This window comes from Ruditapes philippinarum, unplaced genomic scaffold (genome assembly GCF_026571515.1).
Source record: "Ruditapes philippinarum isolate M1 unplaced genomic scaffold, ASM2657151v2 ctg3170_1_1_1_1, whole genome shotgun sequence".
In the NCBI taxonomy this organism is placed as follows: Eukaryota; Metazoa; Mollusca; class Bivalvia; order Venerida; family Veneridae; genus Ruditapes; species Ruditapes philippinarum.
Genome location: NW_026857519.1, coordinates 20,940 through 39,304, shown reverse-complemented (window position 1 = coordinate 39,304; position 18,365 = coordinate 20,940). Strand labels below are relative to the sequence as shown.

Genomic DNA, 18,365 nt, shown 5'->3' with positions numbered 1-18,365 from the left:
TTTTTACAGAAATACAGCTTTGTCGGGAAAGTGTCAACTTTTTTGACTTAAAAAAACCCACTGCTGTTTTTCCCGGGGAAAAATTTGAAGAAAAGCTTTAAAACTTTAAATTTTCCTGTTTACAACTTTTAAAAAAATTTAGCTTTTTTGACGTAAATGAACAACACGTTAGGGAAAATTATATACAAACTGGGTTTAATTTTATGTGATGACGTCATACATGTGACAATTCTGTACTTTGCTCTTTAAAATTATTAAAATTTTGGCACAATGTTCAAGCATGAATAATTTATTCCCGATTTAAAGCGCTGTATACTTTCTATGACGGAAACATTTAGAAAAAGAATACGAATCATTTTCGTTTTACAAACAGAGGTAAAACAAAGAAACTAAAGTAGAGTCTACAAAATTGTATTGACCGTTATCATGCCTTTCGTTTTTCTCTCATATTCGTGAAACAGAAAGGAAGATTAAAATATTCAAAGATCTTACAATCCTAAATAGTTAAGGGATATCATGACAAGATTAATTACAAGATACAGTAGGTTGTTGCATATTTCAATAACTATGGTGTGTTTTAATTTTTTTTATTTTTTTTTGGAGTGACCCATCCCATGAAAAAAGCTCACTAAGAATAGTTTTTAAGCCACGATATCAAAACGCACAACTCAACAAATGTTAGACAATCAGATAGATATATAACGTTTAGTAGTAAATCAATAGGCTATTAATTAATGTTATCATGCGGCTAATCATTGTAAAAGATCATATAAAACTCACAGACTGTACATACCTACATGTGTTACCTATCATTTACCAGGCTACTCTATCAGACCACGTGTTTCCAATTAATGATGAAGTGATATGCCTGCACATTGCAAGGTGCATTGTTCAAGCTTGGATGCATAAAAATGAGAAAAAAAACGTTGAATCTCATATTGGCATTTCAAACTTTTTTTTAGCTTTTGTCTTATACGGCATGCCATGATCTTTGCAAAAGCCGAAAGAAAATCGTTTGACTTTGTTACAATCATGCTTACTATCTATCACTATATAGTTTCAACATACAAAAATCAACCACATCAATTGTTTCTCAAATACAAATAGTATTCAGTTAGGTGCATAGCCTGAAAAGAACATCCTTTTTGAAGGCATGTTAAACGAACTTGTTTCAATTGATTTTATTTCATGCTTGTATATCTGATTGAACAACAAATAAAAGCTTGTTATACCATGAATGTATTCCCCCATCCTTTCCTCTTTTACTGGTTTTTGGACTGCCCGGGACCTTTTTAGTTCGAGGAAAAAAAATGCGACTATGTTAACAATATTGTGATATATGGTTAATCAAAATATTTTGTTAAGAAAGTACACGAGGGTTTTAAGAATAAAATGAGCCGCGTCACAACAAAACCAACATAGTGCGTTTGCGACCAGCATGGATCCAGACCAGCATGCGCATCCGCGCAGTCTGATCAGGATCCATGCTGTTCGCTATCAGTTTCTCTTCTTGTAAACGAACAGCATGGATCCCCTGATCAGACTGTGCGGATGCGCAGGCTGGTCTGGATGCATGCTGGTCGCAAATGCACTATTTTGGTTTTGTCGTGACGCGGCTCAAATGCAAACATATTGATTCTCTAAGTGGTTTTTCAAATGATGGCAACATATTGATTAATTTCGTTATTGCCATTTACACTACTATACTATATGTATCTTATAAACAACATATTCGGTAATAGCAAGAACATCTTGATATACCCGCAACAACATAACATTGGAAGGTTTTAATAACAGATGCAATTTCATAATCATGTATTGCAAACATTTATATAAACATGCAACAGTATAAATTAGAAATGAGTAATAAATTACTAATAATTATAAAACCCATTTCTTTAACATAACTAATAAAATGTCCGTGCAAAATGTGACAAAAGTCAGGGTAGGGGGCAAGAGCAGGACCAGGGGCATGATATGTTAAATTATGTTTTAAAATGTATCATATTTGAAATAGTTGAGGATGCTTATATCACTAGTTAAACTGATAAACTACTAGTAATGTAATGGACAAGAATGAGGTGATTTGTTTTATTATCTTTTTTTCTGCTGTTTTTTACACATGAAAGACGCAGATAATAGCAATTTTAGACACCCCTAGAAAAAAGGTATATTAAATTTTCAGACTGTAATGAGAAGCAATGGTAAAACTACGTTAGTTAAGTAAGATTCATTTATAGAATACATCATGCTGAAAGTTCATTATTCACTTCTTTAAAGATTCTATGCTCATTTTGAGTAAAATATTTTCATTGCAGAAATGTATTGAAATCTAAAGAATTATTCCTGAATAATATTATGTTTTATTTAAATGAATGGACGTACAAATTGAGTATAGGAGTCCACGTCCTGTAAAGCTGGTCCTTGAACAAAAAGACCAGTTTTTTTTAATTACACTATATCTACTTTGTGTGAAATAAGAATTCGTTTATTTTATTTTTACAAAAAGACTGTGTAGTAATAATCAATATTTTCAAATATTAAATTGGAGCATAGTATATCTTTGAGTATAAGGTCAGCTTTGTACAGTATTTATATTTATGATATTGTATGTACGCCCCTCGGAGACTCGGTTTTGTTAATAGATAATAATAAATAAAATAAATAATAAATAGGACGCATGGGTACCTTTATCATCAATATTTATAAATACATGTCTTGTTAAATATGCTGGTATCATCTTATCTATGTGTCGGAATGATATCATTCACGCGTACGATGTTTAATTTTCAGCTTTGATAACTAATCAAAAAATGGACATCATGAAAAAACAACATTATCGTTTTGATGATGTTTCATTTAAACTCAAAATAAATATCTTAAAAAAAAAACAATGACTCATCTCTTTTGTATGGAAACACTTAAAATCTCATTTAAATTTACAGGAATATCTAGGTATGCATAACCTGCACACGTTGAAGGTTATGTAATCTGGTTACCCTGGAAATGTAGTACCTCTTATCTCACCGTGCATCCGTCTTTATCTGATTTGATGCAGCTTTAGTTTGAAAAGTTATCTAAGTGTGATTTAAAATTTAATGCAAATGCTGTCTGTTTTACCCTGGAAACATCCTTTCAAAGTCTAGAAAATGTGGCATTTAGCTTATATCACAGTTTTGGCAGAATAGCAAAACTTGTTCCTGTGTATCATAAATCAGAAAAAAAAGAAATGCTACAAAACCCACAACGCAATAAATAGAAACAGTACTGCATTTTGCAAACCATTTGCCCAAGGTCAGTAATATTGTAACAAAAAAGAAGAAAAATGTTCTAGCGTATTGTAATGGTAAATCATGGGTGTAAGATAATTACTTGTATAATTATAAATTTATAATGTCATATGCAACGTGAAACTCCATTTTAATATATAAGTGCCAAAATAGTATTTTCCAAAGATATATATTAAATCAAACTCAAATGCAGATGTGTTAAACATGCATTTCTTATTTTAACAAGCAATTATCATAGTATTGCAAGCAATCCATAAGTCCCCTACCGGTAAGAACCCCATCAACATTCTGAAGGGCCATTGGCCATTCACTTATGTTTCAATTTTTCTCTATTTTAAGTAAACTTGTTGGAAAAGTTCTTTAAAAGTGATCACAGGAAACAGTTTTTATGAACAGACAGACAGACGGACTGAAGGACACTCTAAAGTTAATATTTGAAACATCCCTGTTACCAAAATATAACATTTTAAAAGCAGGAGGAGATAACTCTTGAATTAAAGATGCAATTTCATAAAAATTTTCAGCTCGTTTTGACTAATCACAAATATTGTTATATTTGCCATGTTTTAAGCCTATTTGTTGCCTAGGCAACTGATATTTTTTCAAAATAGGAAGAACAGATAAGACATGCATAATCTCAACACTGCTATCTACCCATATGTCAAGTTTCATAAAAATATTTCCAGTACTTTTTGAGATATCACTGGATTCAGTTTATGTGTAAAATTTGCCATATTTTCAGGCTATGATCACAAATATTGTTATATTTGCCATGTTTTAAGCCTATTTGTTGCCAAGGCAACTGATATTTTTTCAAAATAGGAAGAACAGATAAGACATGCATAATCTCAAGACTGCTATCTACCCATATGTCAAGTTTCATAAAAATATTTCCAGTACTTTTTGAGTTATCACTGGATTCAGTTTATGTGTAAAATTTGCCATATTTTCAGGCTATGTGTTGCCATAGCAACCAGAATTTTCAACATAGGAAGAAAAGAAAAAGACGTGCATAATCTCAACACTGCCATCTACCCATATGTCAAGTTTCATAAAAATATTTCCAGGACTTTTTGCTTTATCACTGGATCCAGTTTATGTGTAAAATTTGCCATATTTTCAGCCTATTTGTTGCCATAGCAACCAGAATTTTTCAACATAGGAAGAAAAGAAAAAGACGTGCATAATTCCAAGACTGCCATCTACCCATATGTCAAGTTTCATAAAAAAATTTCCAGTACTTTTTGCGTTATCACTGGATCCAGTTAATGTGTAAAATTTGCCCATATTTTTAGCCTATTTGTTGCCATAGCAACCAGAATTTTCAACATAGGAAGAAAAGAAAAAGACGTGCATAATCTCCATACTGCCATCTATCCATATACCAAGTTTCATAAAAATATTTTCAGTACTTTTCAAGTTATCGCGGGATCCAGTTTTGTGGACGGACGGACTGACGGACTGACAGACAGACGGACGGACAGACGGACAGACGGACGGACAGACGGACAGACGGACGGAGGGTAAACCTAAAGTCCCCTCCGGTAAACCGGTAGGGGACTAAAAAAGCTTTTCGGTATATTTTCAGAATTACGACATGGGTACCAGCCGTGGATACGGACTGGGGAGCAGCAAATATGGCGGCAGCAGCGGTTACGGTGGAAGTGGCGGCAGTAGCTATTTAAACACCTCATACGGAACGCCTCGGTCAACATACAGACAATCAAGTTACGAACCGAGACTTTCCTCTTATGTTGGGGGTGGATCAGTAATGGAAAGAGTGAAACAGTTAAACCCTGACACTCGAAGTGGGGGTAGTTATACCCCATTAAACAGTCGCCGAGCCTCTGGTGCCAGAGATTATAGTGCGGGTGGGGGCGGAAGCACAAATTCTTGGGATAAATATTCAGGTCGAAGTGTTGGTAGTGATTATAGTAATCGTTCAGGGTATATGTCAGACTATGGTGGAAGTAATCCATCTCTTTATGGTTCTTGGGACCGAACTTCATCACGTTCAGGGAGAGGGTACGGTGCTGCAAGCCGTGAGACGTCGCCCGTTAGTTCTCGAACTCCCGCACGGCAATATGAATATAGTAGCAGTGCATCACCTTCGCCGTATTCAACATACATACGTGGTGCTGAAACTAGATCTCCAGCAACACCACATAGATTTGAAAGACAAAATTCCACAAGATCTGAGGCGTATGAAGAATCTCCACCAAGACCGCGACGAAAGTGGGAGGAGGATGTGTACGGTGTAAAGGCGCGACGGGAAGCTCTCCCAGAACCCGTTAAACCTCCTCCAAAAGACTATTCGTCAGATTCTGATAGTGCCCCCGAGGATGAGAAGGGGCATGGTAGATATTTAATGAGTAGGGGCACATCCCCTATGCCAGAGCCCGGTAAACGAGATAGACGTTCTAAAGACGCGTCGCAAATTAGTAAAATTAAAAGGGTAAAGTGTCCAAAAGAGCCTCGCGGAAGAGCGAGAAGTGATTTGAGGCGGAAACGGTTAGTAGATTGTGCTACGCAAACGAATCTTGATGAAGCCGCTCCAAAACGTAGAAGCCGCCAAGGCGGAACGGAAAATCGCGCCTCAAGAGAAGAAATAGCCAAAATGGCAGCTTTAGCTTTATTAAAGGACGATAATGATAATACTGGTGAAAGTTTTTACAAACGCAGAGAACAGTTTCAGATGCCAACTGATCCTTTATCACCTACGTATAAAAATAAATCTGCTGGTTCGAGCTTTGAATATGACAAATCTCCAACACGCCCTAACCAGCAGGACGAAAGGAATTGGCGTAAATCTGTGTATGACGATAGTCCACCTACAAAACGAAGCGAACCAAATAGAGATTCTCGTTATTTGGAAAGCTTAGATGTACCGGACGAGAAAAACTGGCGAAAGGCAGTGTATGGTGACCCAACTCCCGCTCCTGGAGCTTTAAGTAGGCTAAAGCATTACCAAACGGAAGAAGATCTCAGAATGGCGGGAGAAAGTGCAAGAGCGCGGAGAATGCCACTTACAAGTACACCTGCACATTTGAATATACCAGATGATGAGAGTATGGACTCTCCGCCAGACCATGCTGTCCGTTCTCCGTCAAGGCGGGATAGAAAATCTTACAATGATTCAGAGGCAGAAAAAAGACGGTCACAGCAGTCAGAAAATGAAAAGAGACGATCACAGCAGTCAGAAAATGAGAAGAGGCGTTCGCAACCGTCGGAAAATGAAGGCTCTAAGTATCGGCGGTCTTCTTCTAGAGACAGTATTCTAGATGATAAACCAAGTCGCCGTCGTCGTCAACGAACATCAAGTCGTGAACTTTTGGACGAGTCAGAGCCTTCACAAAAAAGTGGCAGGACCACTCTTACACCAGATTCATTGTCGGTTAGAGACAGTATTGAAAAGGTTCATAGTTGGAAGCAAACACTTCCTCCGTCAATACAGGACCAACAACATTTAGGCGTTGATCAAGCAAATCGACATCCTGAAACAGGTTTTCCGCGAAGTGACTCAGGGGAATATTTCTCTGCACATGAACAAAATCCGACCGGAAAACAATATAAAGACAAAATGTATGCCCAACAAACAGCTTCTTCTCCGAACTACGAAGAACAACAGTCTGGAGGTGAAGAAGAGGTGTTGTCTCCTGGTGGGCATAGAAGGCGAAAAGCAAGACGCCATTTGTCAAGAGACTTGTCACAAGAGAGCAGTGTATTTGACGAAGATCGTACACACCATCCTGTGAATAAGGAAAAGATGAGAAAGTCTGAATTAAACAGGTCAGAAGAACTTGAACGGCAAGAGCAAGAAGAATTGGAGCGGCGGCATCGTATTTATGCTGGTGAAGACCCAGCAGTTGTTGAAGAGTCCCTTCGTCAGAAACGAAATGAACCATACCAGCGTGATGAGTCACCAAGCAGACGGCGTAAGCGTTACGGCTCGCGCCATAATTCACGTGACGACATTCTTGAAGATAATCGAACGCGTAAAGACAAGAGAGATACAGACGCACATATAAGTGACAGCTCACAATTTGGTTTCAATAGGGAAGGCTCGCCAAATAGGCAAGGACATAGAAGTAAAAAACACAGTCGTCATAATTCACAAGAAGGTATTTTGGACAGAGATGATGCACGTGCGCAGGAACACGCACAATATATGCGACCTCACAGTATGGTAGTTTCGAATGAGAGTTTAGCCAACCTTAGCGCCGCAAGTTCTATTCCGTCCATGCACTCGGCTCTTACTAATGACGGTACTATACAAAATGCAGCTTCTTTGCAATCTATAACTTCAAACGAAGTACAGGAAGTTCCAACAGATGATCAAATGACATCATCTGGTGGTTCACTTCCGGATATTGTTCCCGGTGATAACAGGTCGCGTGAACAATTTTCGAAAAAGAACCAGAAATCAGGAAAATACAAAAGCGGCTTGATTGGACGAACGGAAGACATAGACAACCTTCTTAATTTCAGTCCAAATGAAGAGGAATTCGTTGAAAAGGGGCGAGGACTTCAAGAAGTAATAAAGCAACAAAACGCGCACATTCTTGACGCCCCTGTACCAAGAGAGCCTTCTCCTTTGAAGCCACAAGGTTCAGGTAAGAACATCTGCTTTTAAATGCTGTAAACCACAGCGACATATTCAATCAAATAAAGACTGATAATTTGTGGTTGGAGAAAAATAAAAGATAAGAGTCACGCAAAGATTAAAGAGGAATAATGTATTAACAATTGAATTTTATTAGTCTTAAAGGCGTAATATTTTTCCTCCTTTTTCACTTAATGTTGCATCTGTTGTAAGTTTTAGCTTCGCATAATGCATAAGTTTGTAGTTGTATTGCACATTATTTATAACATATTGTTGAAGTTTATTCCATTTTCTTTTATCTAGAAAGAATGTATAATTCCAGTCATTTAAATCAAAATATGCTGGGGCATACAACAACTTCAATCAAAATGTGTATACATAATACATTTTGGTGTCGCTAAAACTATCAGTTTTAGCAACATATGACTTTAAAAATACTGTATTCTTATTTTGTATTATAGAGGAAAAATTAATAGACATCGAAGATGAGGAGGGAGTGTGGCCATTTCTTTCGCAGGCCGATGACAACGATACTCAAACATCTCCGAAACCCAGACCAGCCAAAACTGAGGAAATCACTCAGACCGGCAAGGAGATGTGGGATTTATTGAAGGCCAGGAAAGGTCTTGTTGTTATAAGTAAGTTTCTTAGAACTAGTTAATGCCAGAAAATTTCTGATTATATCAATTTTGTTGTGAATATGAACGCACACTAAATAGTAGCGTATTGGTTATTCCCCTTGATAGTATTTTCCATATGGTCCCATTGACATGTGATATGAACGTATATAAATGAATTTAAAAAAAAATAGTAAATACAATTTTTTTTCTTTATGCTGTTATGCATTACTGAAACAAGCATTTTGATATTAACCATTTATATATTCGTTTTATAAACAGGCGACATTCTAGAACTATGTGCCAAACCAAAAAGACCTCGATTTATTCGCGTTCCCGGGAGCGAGGAAGAAGAGAAGAGTTTCCGTGGTTACCAGACTGCAAACGAGATGTTAGAAAACTTACAGGTCGACACTAAACAGGTTCGTAGTTGTTTATACATTATGCACGAGATGAACGCGGGTAGTTTAGATGATGCCTGCTCATTACGGGGCATAATGGTGCAAGAAAACGTGAATAAATAATACATAGTCATTAATTAATGTGTCTAATAAAATAAAGATCTTTTTATCGTTATGAGCATAGGCACTTGGTTCAATTAAATTTGACTTATACTTTTACTTATATGTATACCATGGCTTTAATTACAGCCTTGTTAATATCTTCCATTGACATAAACCTTTTCCAGCAGTAGGTAGGTCAGTAGCCCCGACATATATTTTACTATTGTTAGGGCTTTACATGGACATGAAGTCGTCATAATGTTATTCAATAAGTTATATTATCGGACATTTAACGATAATGTGAGGTTGCTTGCACTCAAGAATATAGCCCCGAGCTTAATCTGCTATTCAATGTTGTTTGTCAAAAACAGTTTGTTGAATTTGCAGCTTGTTTATGTCAGATCATGTAGGTATTTTCCTGATCAGAGAGATGTTGCCTACCACACAGGCACGAGTATCGGACCTGGGAAGAAAAAATATGACCAGATTGATAAAAAACCTGTGTTCATCTTAAAAGTGTCAAACCCCCCCCCCCCCCAAAATTGTAAATATATGACCCCCTTTAAAAATATACTATAAGTTAACTTATAAAGTATAAAAAAAAATATTATTTTTAAAGGGGGTCATTATTTACATTTTTTTTGTGGTTTTTTGACACTTTTAAGATGAACACAGGTTTTTTTATCAATCTGGTCATATTTTTTCTTCCCAGGTCCGATACTCGTGCCTGTGGCCTACCATAGTAAAGACACGTACATTGTGCGTCTTCTTCCTCTAGTATTCTTCTCTAGGTATCAAACAAAATGTATAATTATGACCTGGGTAACTAATATGAAAAATTGCAAGGTTTTGGTGAACAGGACTTAGAATAAGTTAACGGGAATTAAAATAAAAGACATATAGATAGCATGTTGTTATTCTACATCTCTGACGTAGGTAAGGGAGGAAACTCGTACGTTCTTAAATGTGATAACTCTACTGGCAAGGAAGATAATATAAATAGTACAGTGACATAGATCTACATCATAAGTACTTGAATGAACGGGAAGAAAATATTGAATAAACATTACATGTCGATTTTGCTTCCTTAAATAAATTAAAGAAAACGAATAGTAAAATAAGATTAAAAGGGAATTTTAAGAAAAAATAAATGAACTGATCTTTGAATTGCGATTTTCACTAAAATAAAATTGATTTATCCAGATCTTAATGTGTCTCTATGTATGTTTATAGCTTCCTTCAAAATCGAACAAAGATATATTCTGTAAAAACTGTTCAAGCTCAGTGAATCAATATAATCAGAGACTTTTATTATAAATAGCTAGATATAAATCAACGAGAACAAATCATCCGTGCATACATGTCTACCACATACACGTACAAGTACCTGTTAATTAGTATTTCTTTTTAAAAAATATAATTTAGAACCAATACAACTGCTTTCAGTCGTGAACAATAATTTTTAAAATGTCACTTGGTATATTTTGAAGTAATCCGCCTACAATTTTTCGCGGTGATGACATCAAAGGGTGATTACCTCAACTTACCTGTCTGGCCTACTTGCGCATATATTTCGATACACAAGCGCGCAAGAAATGATTCAGTGTGTAAAGTGGTCTGTACACTGTAGATAAAGCGAACGGTTCGTTTTAGATCTTAAGGGTGTATAAAAATAAATTTTAGAGATAAGGTCGGCTCGCAGACTTCTTAAGAATAAATTATCTGGAAAGTTTTAGACTATAATTTTTTACCGGGAAATGTAAACGCGCGGATGGATTTTGAGGTCGAAGGTCAACTTTTTAAGTCTGTCAGATTAGTAAATATCAAACATGGCGACCTTCGCATGTAGGATTCAGTATTTAGACGATACTGATCCTTTTTCGAGTACAAATTTTCCTGAACCAACGCGGCCGCCGACTTACACATTCCATATAAACGTTCCTCTTGTTAACCAAATTGGTGGTGTTCATAGACTTTTAGGGGCACCGCATAAAGTAAGTTAAATTTTAAAAACGAAAACTGTCGCCAGTGTAAACAAACGGGTGGGTGGGGTATTGCATTATTATGGATTAGGATTTAAGTGAAGGTGTGCTTTATTCGAATAATTGGAATTAACTTGTGGTGTGGAAATTTTGATTGGATACATATAGATGTATGTAATGGATATATCTTATGAAAATAAGATGACAACGTTGGAAAGAAATTGCTGAGAAAAAAATCCAGTGTCTGGGATACTCTATATCAATTGATGTTTATTTTTGAAGAAAAGTCACTGCAAAATTCGAAAATCACTTACTATTTGGATTTCAGTTTACCCATTTACTTGGTCTTATTGAAATTATTAGCTACAACTGAGTGTCAAGCAATTTTTATTTAAAATAGATAAGATATAGGAATGTTTTTTTTATGTGAAGTACTCTTTGAATGTTTTTTTGTAAAACAGTCATTTATTACCCACTAAAATTGATGATTTAAGTTAGAATTAAGGTAACTTACAATTTACATGTTCATAATAATGGTGTAACTGTAAAATTTTCTTAGCACAGTATCATTTAATATTGCGCTTCTATTAAATATGTATACATGAATGCCACAGTAAAGGCTTTGGCATTATTTGGAGATAGACAAATCAAATCAAAATTTATTTATTGTCGGTATACAAGACAAATCAAATCAAAATTCATTTATTGTCGGTATACATATATAACATTTACAAAACATAAGCTATGTATAGCTTTTGACCGAATAGGACAACATAATATTTTTTTTTGAAAATTGATTTCAAGGGAATCTGGACGAACAACTGCTTCTATAATATTGTACTACTTTTATGGTTCAAATTTATGCAACAAAGTCAATTTTGAGAGGTTTGTATATAAAACACATTAACAATTACCATACTGAAGGTTTGAATGTTTGGAAACAATCCAATATTAAGCATTGGTATAAACAGTTGAAGCGACATGTACTATATTCCAAGGCTAGTTAACTGCTGATAACTGAATTGTCTGAGGTGCCAAATAGTTCACTTCTGGCCATATGTTTTCCTTCATAAGAAAGATGTGGTTCCAAACTGTTTTTCTATGTTAAATTTAGAATATAACTTAAAACATATTGGTATAATCATAACATTATATGGTTTTACATCCTGTTTGATTTAATTCTTAAATTTTAATTGTAGTTTATTGTTTGATAAGTTTGAATATTGCATACTTATCTAGATTATCTTCCCTTTAATGCAAATTTTATGTAATGCAGCAATTGCTCTTAAGATATATGTTTCATGGTGCAGGGATAAAAACTAACCATTTAAGCATGGTGGCCACCTGGGCCACTGACTGTAAAATTTTGGTGGCCCAGTAAATATATCAGTGGACCAACAAATTATGAACAGAAAAAGGGCTAGCACTGGCAAATTTTTTTAGCCAATTTTTTGGCAACGAAAATTGCGCGCATGTATTTTTTTTTCAAATAAGGCAAAATGGTACAGCATGAGGTATTTAGAAGACATAAACTGTAATGTCCACTTTTATTTTGGTACCTACATTTTTTATCACATTAACACATCAAACTTATAAAATTTACAGTCGATAATTATAAAAGCTTCCAGCTCAGTAGCTATGACATTTGCCTGGTTAAGTCAGTGGCATGACAGTAACAGCAGAAACACATTCCAATGTGCTGCTTCAGCTTGCTAATGGTTAATGACAAAGATTTGGCTTGAAGACTATCTGTATCTGAAATAATACAGAAGAAACAAGTTTGAAAGTAAGAAGAGTGAAGAAAATGATATTGAAAATTCTAAACTAAAGAAAATTCAGGAAAAAAATCACATGTACTTCTGTCATTATAAGTGTACAGGAATCAGTATAAGTTATCTGAAGGCATTTTCTGTTTGTATGTTACTTAACTGAATCTTTCTTTAATATTTCACAGTCATAAGCCATTTATAAATGAATACTTATGCAACAGCTTTAGGGGTTACAAAACTTAAATTTGATTTTAAGTCAAATCAAGGTCAATCTTTTTTTCCAAGGAATTCTCTGTAAAGCCAAATCATGTCAAATAAATTTCTTGTAAAGGCATAATTAGGTTAGAATAAAATGGCAATCAGCCCCCATCCCCGGAAGAAAAAAAAATGAAAAAAAAACATGAAAAAACAACCATTACTCTTAACCAATATTTTCTTTTGATCTGTAATCAACAACGATATGATTTACTGAATGCAAACTTACCGTCAACAGGTCAAGTTGTCAACTGCAGAACATAATTTGTCGCTATTTCATACCCAAACTTCTGATTTGATTAGCGATAATCTTGAGTAATCTTGGGATGCCGCTACTTATTGTTTCATATTAAATATTTAGACCCGATTTCCAATGCATATTCAACACATTGTTCACTACAATTAGTGTCATATTTATCAGCTGATGTAAACAAACGGCGAGGGTCAGTGTATTAGACTGTGTTATTTTTCATATCGATATTTAATACAGAAGGGGAGGTAAAAATATAAACCAGTCAATGACCCACAAGAAGTAGACTGTGTCGCTGTGTTTTGAGATAAGAAGCGGTAAAACGGAAATTGAAAATGGAAAACCAAATGTGTACTTTTCCATTCTTAAAATAGCAAATGCTAAATTTAGACAGGAGATTCCAAAAGTAATACTTTTTGGAAGATTGAGCCAATCGTGATTTTCTTGAGCAAATTTAATAATTTTGGAGCCAATTTGCTCCTTTGAATTTTCACATGAGTTGATTTAATGGCAGATATTAATTTAATCTACGGCCGATTTTTTTAGTCGCCGACTGGACGACTATTTTGAAATTTTTGGTGGCCCAATTACAAATTAAGTCGCCGTGGGCGACTGGGCGACCGCTAATTTTCAGCCCTGTGGTGTGCTAGAGGAATCATACAGTTACTAAAATCTAATGTTATTCCATTCATAACCAATATGAATGTTTAACTTATGATGCCAGCTATAATTCTAATTAATGTTTAAAGAAATTAGTATAAAGAAATATTTAAATGGGAGTTGTAAATCTTAAAGCTTACAGTGCTAAATGGTATAAATTGTTTAAAGATATTTTAAGCACTTCTGTGTACAATTATTTTATCTTATTTTGTACCCAGCTGAAACTATGAAGATTGAACTTGCCCTGCATTGAATAATTGAATTCATGACTGTTTAATCAGTTCTTTAAAAAGGATTTCAATGTCAAAATGCTTAAGTTAAATTTATTTAATAGGAAGAGTATGGAGTTCATCATGCAGACATGCTGCATAACAATGCGGGCATGCCTCATTCTGTACTGGTGGCTAAGTGATGTGTTATAAAGAGGGTAAAAGATTGAATTTAGAGTTTCTTTTAAACATTTCAAATACTGGATATCACCCAAACCTGTAGTGAAGTTGATTTTCATGCATGAAACTTGAAAGAGGAGTTGTTAATTCATTTATAGTTCTACTGAAAGGAAGTTCAAAAAGAGATTTTGTTTACAGTAATAAAATTGACATAAAATGAACATTCCAGTAACCATCAATGTAGTCAACAAGGGAAAATAACACCCTGCATACATTGTGGTAATTTATTTTAATTGCTTTCAAATAGTTTTCACTCTTAGTGTTAAATTAAAGCAATGAAATCCTATAATTGGTCCCATTGTTAGCTTACCATTGTTAGATATAAACCTATCCTCTATCCTATAAACCTGGCACAGGTTTAGTTTTCTTTTAAAACTTGTAAATTTGAAAACTTCAAGAAGAAAAGAAATTTTGTGCTACAGAAATCACTATCTTAAATTGTGGTTTATTATTTTGTTCTAATCTTGCAGCGTACCCATTAATACTCACCTATATTATATAGGATAAGGAGAGCTGATTCCATCCATATCACATAAATTTACTATGAGAATTATGATAAATGATTTGTATCTTATATTTATTTAAAGCCAAATGGATTCTTGGCTAGGTAGCAGTTATCCTATCGTGTCTCAAAAATACTTTTTTCCCAATCTTGGTTTAAAAATGGTCATTGTAATATTTATATAGTAGATACAGAATGAATGGTGTCTTGTAAGTTGTATATACAACTTTAGGTTTTTAGTCTTAGTTTAGTTTAAACAAAATTTAAGTTTTTTAGTTTGATTGTGTAGGAAGCTATAAGTATATAGATACACTGTTAAATCCTTTCCTGGAACCAACCAGTAGGAAGCAATGAGTGTAATGTTTCAGGCAGTGTGTAGATCTGTATTTAAAGTTCATTGACTTTGATGACATTGTTGCTGAAGTCTCACTATACATGTACAGTAACTATTACATGTTGAAAATTAGATTTCTTAGAAATTCTCCAATTAATGATTATCCCCCCCTCCCCTGTAATAAATGTTTGTTCCACTGGTAAGTTGGAAGGTACAGTCATTTGGATGCTGAAGTATAAAAAGTGTTGCTTTAGTAATAAACTGACATGAGGTATGACAATAGAGAATCTTCTAGTACCTGCAAGTGGTTGCAAGTCATCTTACTATTACTCACCACAAGGAATGGTATTTTAAATGAACGCAGTAAACATCAGTGGAGAATATTCTTGACAAAAACAGTGGAATTTGCCACATTGAATGATTCATGTTTAGCCAAGTATTTGTCAGTGGGATGAAAGAAAAAACAAACAATTGAATTAATTGTTTCAAAATGTGAATACTTCCTTCAGGGTAGAACTGATGTGTAGAATCCTATTTTATTATAGAGTATTTTTATTTGATTATAAGTCTGTAATATGGTACAGGTATGTTTTGTAAATATAGCACAATTTTTCAGTGTACTGATCATGATCCAGTTAGGAATGTTGTTGTTTTTCTTAATATTTATACTTGATATTACTATTTATATGATATAGAACAGTGATCATTTGACTATTTTAAGATTATTTAAAATTAGAAAATAGCGTCAATTTATATCTTGTCAAGCAACTGAATAGATAAAGTAATAAAGTACTATAAGTATATTATGCATGTACATGTTATACTTGCCTTGTTTTACAGCTAGAAGATTGTGCTCTACAGATCTACAGGTATCATAATGGAACACAAGGGGACTATGGGACATATCTCGACCCCGAATCAACCATTGATGAACAAGCAGAGGAACTGGAAGGCTTTCAGGACCAGTAAGTAACAATAAGAATACTTAAAGATTTACTAAAACTAGTCATTCAACAGGTTTTCTCCATATCCCCTCTTGATTTAGTTTTTAAGATTTAAATTGTTTTATTTATTCATGTTAAAACGAAAACAATAAGACAATTATAATGATATTAGCAGTAAAGAGTCATTAATAATAACGATAATAATAATGATAATAATAAAAATAATGATAATTAAAATGTTAATCAATGTTATTATTAGAGTTAAAACATATTGAATTAAAATCAGTCAAGTCTCAGATCTAAGCCAAATCTTTAAATATAAAATGAGGTCAATTAGGTTACAAAATACTCAGTTATCAATCTATAAAATTTCTCAAAAATCTTTGATAGGGTGTTCCGACATTCAGACTGATATTTCTCAGTTATTATAAACAAGAATAAACAGGTCATCAGCGCAACTGCTTAATAAAATCAGGGTGTACAAGTTCAATAGATGTAATTGAAGTAAGGTATGATGGGTAATCATATAGTCGGATGATGTTATAATTCGTATAATGAGGCTGTACACCTGTTTTATCTTGTATTTTTATTGGCAATAATACTGCGACAGCTTTACTATACCATCACTTTGAAACAAACAGCTGTTTGGTTTTTTACCCAGTACCAACTATTTCTTACCTTTAAATTGTGTAATAATAATTACAGTAAAAATTAGTATTAATATTTTATCAATTAGTTTTGTAAATTGAGTTCAATAGACATTGTATTAATAGAAATGTACCATAAGTTTCATACATTGAATTAACTTTATAAATAGCGTGAAATATTTGCAACTTAGATATTTGTAAAGATTGTAATGAGCTTTGCAGTATCATATAATTTGTCTCAAAGGTTTACATATATTAAGCTCTCACCACTAATTAATGACACAGTATAGTGATCTATGCATTATAAGTGCAGGATTGCATGTAGTCATGGAAAATTTCCTTGTTGAGTGAAGATGCGGCATCAGCTGTTATCATAGAGGGAGAAGTTAATTATAGAGAGAGACATATGTTGAATGAGTTCCAGACAATGGTTTGCCCACTGCCAACATGTTTATACATAATGCTGAGATTTGTTTGTATATAACATGTATGTTGTTTAAGGCTACTGTTGAATATGTGATGTATTTAGTGTGCTGAGTGAATTCTTCTCCCATGTGGTACAGATTGATGTAGACAGTTATGTGGTCAATGCACTGACTCTGGTTATAGAATCCTGTAACATTCCCTAGGATCATGTTGTATTGTCTACAGTGTCTTTTAGGCAGAGTCAATTCAGTGTTTTCCATTGTTTTGACACCCCTATTGACTTCTGTATAATGAGATAAATTTATTCTTTGCTATTAATGTGAGCTTTATTGCAAGACATTACATTGTACAAGTGGTGCTGTTATAGAGGTTTCCTCTTTTGTTAAAGACTATCATATATATCAATACAAGTTCTTGTGTATTTATTTTCTCAAATCGAAACATTTCAACTTCCATCATTACGTCCCTTTTAGTCCAGCCCTTTATATGAACAAACACCACTTGTATTGGGCACTTTTCTAATTTTATCTATAACTCATTATTGAATCAACTAAAAGTTGTTACTCTAATAGAATGTTGGTGATAGGTTAACATTCTTTGCAATAGATAGGATTCAAGAGATATTTAACATTATCATTGCATTAATTAGCCTAACTAAATGATAAAATCTCAATAATCTTTTAAAATGTGAAACAATTCCGAGAAAAAATATGTTTACATAGCAAGAGTGGGTGTTAACCAAAACAACTATGTGAAAAATACTAAAATAGAAACTGATTTTGTGCCAATGAATTTAATTAGATGTTATAAATGTAAGGAAAGATAATTTATTTTGATTGTAATGAATAAATCAGCATGTCAAAAGGAATTTCCTGAATAAAATTATTTCAAGAAGATGGTGTTCCAACTGTTTTTCACCGAGTCTGATAATCAAGATGAATATTATATGTTTTCAATTAATATTTTTTCAATGTATTTAAAGTAGTACTAATACAGATAAGAATTTGTTCCAATGCCTTGAATAGTACTTTGGAATTGCAATAAATTTTTGTAGATTAATGATATAAAAAGATGGAAAAAGAATGATCTCTTAATGAAGCAATTAGAAAAAGAAATAAATAAATAACCTCACAA

The 18,365-nt window shown here is 33.9% G+C and overlaps 1 protein-coding gene and 1 long non-coding RNA gene across 2 annotated transcripts in view; one reads left to right on the top strand and one right to left on the bottom strand.

The window, feature by feature from the left end:
* The window catches only part of LOC132750043 (serine/arginine repetitive matrix protein 2-like), a gene marked incomplete at its 3' end in the record, with an annotated part of 43,929 nt that overhangs the window by 9,180 nt on the left and 16,384 nt on the right, over nt 1–18,365 (top strand). Inside the window, exons 2-5 of the mRNA XM_060739981.1 lie at nt 4,879–7,903; nt 8,355–8,531; nt 8,793–8,932; nt 16,055–16,179. Of these exons, the coding sequence (XP_060595964.1) occupies nt 4,888–7,903; nt 8,355–8,531; nt 8,793–8,932; nt 16,055–16,179 (3,458 nt within the window). The remainder of the gene's footprint in view (nt 1–4,878; nt 7,904–8,354; nt 8,532–8,792; nt 8,933–16,054; nt 16,180–18,365) is intronic.
* LOC132750042 (uncharacterized) lies at nt 12,529–13,908 on the bottom strand. Its single transcript, XR_009628494.1, has 2 exons — nt 13,249–13,908; nt 12,529–12,750 (listed from the first exon to the last, which is right to left on the bottom strand). It is a non-coding gene; the product is annotated as an uncharacterized LOC132750042 (long non-coding RNA).